At 37.4% G+C, this 4,728-nt stretch overlaps 1 protein-coding gene across 1 annotated transcript; it reads left to right on the top strand.

Annotated features, from left to right (window-relative positions):
* The first annotated feature begins 2,061 nt into the window (after positions 1 to 2,061).
* LOC109238203 lies at positions 2,062 to 3,091 on the top strand. Its single transcript, XM_019404629.1, has 2 exons — positions 2,062 to 2,500; positions 2,634 to 3,091. Exons 1-2 carry the CDS (start codon positions 2,238 to 2,240, stop codon positions 2,917 to 2,919), a joined length of 549 nt encoding a protein of 182 aa, XP_019260174.1. The 5' UTR covers positions 2,062 to 2,237; the 3' UTR covers positions 2,920 to 3,091.
* Positions 3,092 to 4,728: the final 1,637 nt, after the last annotated feature.

Below are 4,728 nucleotides of genomic sequence, written 5' to 3'. Positions count from 1 at the left end.
TATGTTTTTTGTTTGTCGCCTTAGCATTTTTACCTTTTGAAATCACAAATAAGCCCAACACCTCCTCCCTTTAGGATTAGTAGTCCCAAGTACCTCCGGGATTGATAGGATTGGGGTGGGTAATAGCATGCAATAAGTAAACGAGACCATTCCGCGCTTTAATACCTTAAAGGGGCGGGAAAGGGTAGATATGGATATGATGACCACACGATAACATCACGCTTAAGAGTGATTACCGGATGTTGTGTGGGGTGATCCATATTATTAATAAACCTAGGACCCCCTTCCCTTTGTTTCTTTGTTTCTTTTAAGAAAATCAACTCTCTTTAATGCTTTCCAACTTTATTTATTTCTAACCTTTATGTGAAAAACCCTCTTATTTGAAGTCCTACTTGTCTATATGTTATTTTTACCTTAAGTCACAACAATAGCTTGGCCGGGAACCACACTAGTGGATTCTGAGGGGTGCCTAACACCTTCCCCTTGGAATAATTTCAAGCCCTTACCCTATCTCTGGTTATCCAAAATCAAGCTCTTCTAAAAGTGTCCTAATGCACTTAAATCATTAGGTGGTGACTCTTCAATTTCATTAAACCCAATTCCCAAAAGGGAACGAGTTGTCTTCCCAAATGTCATAAACCCGATTTCGCGAGAAAAAGGGGGCGCGACACGTAGCCTCCTGTTTAGCTTAGGAAAGCATGCTTATGCGCCTTAACTGTCTTATCTGCTTTAACTGTCAACCTGGACTGTGTGTAGCATGTTTAGAGTAAGAACTACCTATCTTCTTTGCCACGAACTTGACTAGAACTGTAGATTCTTCCTAGCTGGAACTGTCGTGTACATTGAATGAGTCGTGTATTTATTTTGGGACTACGTAACGGTATTCCGGGAGATCCCCCTGTATGTTTATGTTTGGGACTACGGGATGGTATCCCGGGAGATCACCCAGTACTGGGTATTTACTTTGGGACTACGGAACGGTATTCCGGGAGATCCCCTTGTACATTTACGAGTTGGACTATGAGACAGTATCCCGGGAGATCCTCTGTACATTTACATTCGGGACTACGGGACGGTATCCTAGGAGATCCCCTGTTGCTATCTCTGTGTACTTAGTGTTATTTCTTCCTGTGATTTAATTTTTCATTGATTGTTAGCATTTTTAACTCTACTGCGATATTTCATACTGTTTTATCTTATTATAAGTATAAACCAGTAGGGCCCTGAATTGATATCGTCACTACTCGACCGAGGTTAGGCTTGGCACTTACTGGGTACTGCTGTGGTGTACTCATGCCCTTTCCTACACATGTTTTTCGTGTGCAGATCCAGGTACTTCCTCTCAGCCATACTTCCAGTGAGGCGAGACGATCTTAGAGACTTCGAGGCATATCTGCCGCGTCCGCAGACCTAGAAGTCCCTCTCTATTCTTCCTTTAGTTATAGACTTCTTGTATTTTTCTTCGTTGTTAGATTTTCTAGAGTTAGAAACACTATGTACTTCTGTAGCTTGTGATTCATGAGATTTCGGGTTTTGGGAGTGCTTATGTTCAGATCGAGAGTGTTTTTATTGTATATGCCGAGCGGCATTATAAACTCCTTTATTATATTTACCTATTAATTGTTAGTTTTCGTATCTTTGTTTCATTTCCGCAAAACTATTAGGCTTACCTAGTCGTAGAGACTAGGTGCCGCACGACAGTTTACGGAGGGAGAACTTGGGTCGTGTTAAGTGGGGTGGGAGTAAGTATTATTACTAATAAAAGTTAATGACCTTTTCCTTTTCCTCTTCGTTAGAGTATAGGTACATGAGTGAAACAGCCACCCTTCCCCGCTTCATGCAACGTGTCAAACCTCTTCTATCCAAATTCCCGAGTTCCCTTCCGGCAACACCCCCTTCCCCCCCCCCCCCCCTCCCTCCCCCCATCAGCTTTCTCTCTATACATATGTATGTAGATATATAGAACACGACGATCTTTCTGTGGCTTTATGCAACTTCCATTTTCTTTCCCTTTCGGTCAAGAATGGCTTTAAATTCAGCTTCTAACTTTTTTTATTTGTCTTATTGTTTCTCTATCATCTATACACTTACTATTTCACCACCGCTAGCTCTATCCTAACAACCCACCGCTTCGTCCAAAAAAGTCCAAAAACCAAACCCTTTTTCATGTTAATAAATCCTCTTCAGTGGGATGTAGTCATATTGTAGAAGAGAAAGAGAAACTCTACTGATTAACCATGTCTTCTGTTCCGGAGAAGAAGGATTATCTTGCTGAAGAAAATGGAGTAGTAGCTGCTGATTGCGATGTGAAAAGTTCAGTTCAAAAAAAAAGTTTAGTTGCTGATTCTTTGTCGTTTGATCAGTGTGATGGTAGTTCATCAATTGGTTTGTTAAGTAATGGTGATCAAGAAGGAGAAGAAGAAGGAGACGAAGCTCAGAGCAGAGCAGTTGAAGGATCCCTAAATTCTTTGGCCTCTTTGGAATATGCTCTTCCCTTCAGGTCCGTTTATTCCTACAACCTTTTTTCCATTTGAGTCTCTAATAATAAAAAATTGATAGTGTTCTAGTATATTTTGTCTCTTGGTGTTTAAATATGAGGTTAAGTCTACATTTAATTTGCTTTGGTTGTTTAGGCGAGGATTATCGGGCTTTTACAAAGGAAAATCAAGGTCATTCATGAACTTAGGTGAAGTGAAATGTGTGGAAGAGGTGGAGAAGGAGGAAAGCCCATTGAACAAAAGGAGACGTTTGACCACGGCATCGTTCTATAAATGGAGTAGCAGCTCAAGTTCAATGCCTCTCTTAACACACAGTGAAGGTGAAAATACAAACATTGGCATTGACCAAGAATTCAAATCATCCACCAGCACCAATAGTGTTAGCTCCGTCAATTCTACCACCAAGCCGTTTATCAACTGATTGGGCACTCTTACATGCACCTCGACTTATGGTTCATACCAAGCGTTTATTGCGTGAAAAATGTCTTTTCTAAAGTTTTTCTCTTTTTTTTTCTTTTTTTTTTCTTTTGGGTTGTGATGACGTTTTTAAGCTCTTAAGGTTCTTTTGTATCTTTCTCTTCTCTCTTTTAAGTAAGTGGATATGTAAATTATCAAAGACATGGCACAATAACGTCCAAAGCTTTATTTCTTTGTTGGCTTTGATTGAGTGTTGCCAGTAAGTGGTATAACTTAATTACTCTCGCCGAAAGCTATAAGATCGTATTGAGAATATACAAACTTTATGTTATTAATTTGAAAAAAGTATCAATGTAAAAAATGTTAGTTAGATTAAAGAGATAAATTGAAAGAAACAGGAGGATATATGGGAAGAGCGACGTGAAAACTTTTCCCTTTATATTAAAGAGGGATATATGTTTACACCTTTTTACTCCCGATGGTATTTTAACATTTGTTTGTCACCAAATGCTTTGTGATTTTTGCTATGAAGTCACCTATTCTAATTCAATGTTCTTCAATAATTTCTACGAGCAGAGGCGGAGTCAGAATTATAGGTTCGAAAATTTCATTTATTTAAATTATTGGACTCTAAATTAATAAATCGTACTTATTGGATGAATTTCTTAATACAAATATACGGTTTGCATAAAATCTATTGGGTTCGACTGAACGGTAGGTCGTGTTCAAGCTCCGCCCCTGTCCGCAAGAGTATAAGTAATATATCAGGTAAAAATATTTTACCAATCAAGTCACTTTTACTGTCTCGAGAAGTATTACAATAAGCTTTTAAGAGCAACAATAAGTCGGAACTTATGAAGAAGAGTAAGAATTAGGAGTATTAAATAATACTAGGATAAAAGTATAGTTGATAAGCTATAATATGCATCTTATCTGGAATTTATTTTACCAATTATGAATTACCTAATTAAGGAGCAATTTAGACGAGTGATTCTCTTAATTAATAAGAATTTCGTAATTTGGAAATGATTTTAGAACAACTTTTTGCATTATATGTCTCCAAATTCTCTTTTATCTTTGCACCTACATTATCGTATAATCTAGTGCTCGTTACAACATAGTAACGCTCGATATAATGAGCTCACATGAACTCCTTGTTAAATGTTCAACACAAGGTTTTCATTGACACGCCAGCATAGATGGTCACAATGAGTTTTTCAACACATACTCAACAAAAAAATTCGTACGAGATGTTATGAATGTATTTGTACGTAGATCTACAAGTAGCACATATTTTCATTTTAAATGCTATCATTTCTATAAATAAAAGCCAGTCCAAGGAAGAAAAACACAACTACATGCTAGGCTAAACGTGTGTAATTTTCTATTTAACTCTTGATCAATTGTCCACATCGGGGACATCCAATTAGGTTAGTATGGTTCATGCTCAAAAATGATATGCACAAATCGAGAAATGACTCATTTTTAAATAATAACAAAAATACACTTGATCAATTTGCATAACTCAGGTCAAGAGAATTTTATTGTATGCCTCACATATTTTTACTAATAAAGTGAAACATTCCGTTGTTGGACAAGTGGACTCGTCCAGTTCCACTTTCATATAGTAAAGTAAAATTTCTCTTCTTTCTATTTCACGAGTGCTTATGCTCCGTTTCCCTCTATACATTGTAGCTTGTGGTTGGTCAAGTGAGTGAAACTTAGTATTTTCATCAACTGTAGTTTTGTGGTAAATTAAATTAGTATGATTAGATTTTCTTAAAAAGTAGCGCTTTTGTGATGTCTTTGCTCA

This window comes from Nicotiana attenuata, unplaced genomic scaffold (genome assembly GCF_001879085.1).
Source record: "Nicotiana attenuata strain UT unplaced genomic scaffold, NIATTr2, whole genome shotgun sequence".
NCBI classification, from domain to species: Eukaryota; Viridiplantae; Streptophyta; class Magnoliopsida; order Solanales; family Solanaceae; genus Nicotiana; species Nicotiana attenuata.
This window is presented reverse-complemented; position numbering and strand designations above follow the sequence as displayed.

What these genes read in the sequence shown, in the direction of transcription:
- LOC109238203 (XM_019404629.1), top strand. Translation starts at nt 2,238, where the DNA reads ATGTCTTCTGTTCCGGAGAAGAAGGATTATCTTGCTGAAGAAAATGGA. An exon ending in GAATATGCTCTTCCCTTCAG is followed by an intron (nt 2,501 to 2,633) that starts GTCCGTTTATTC and finishes TTGGTTGTTTAG; the next exon opens with GCGAGGATTATCGGGCTTTT.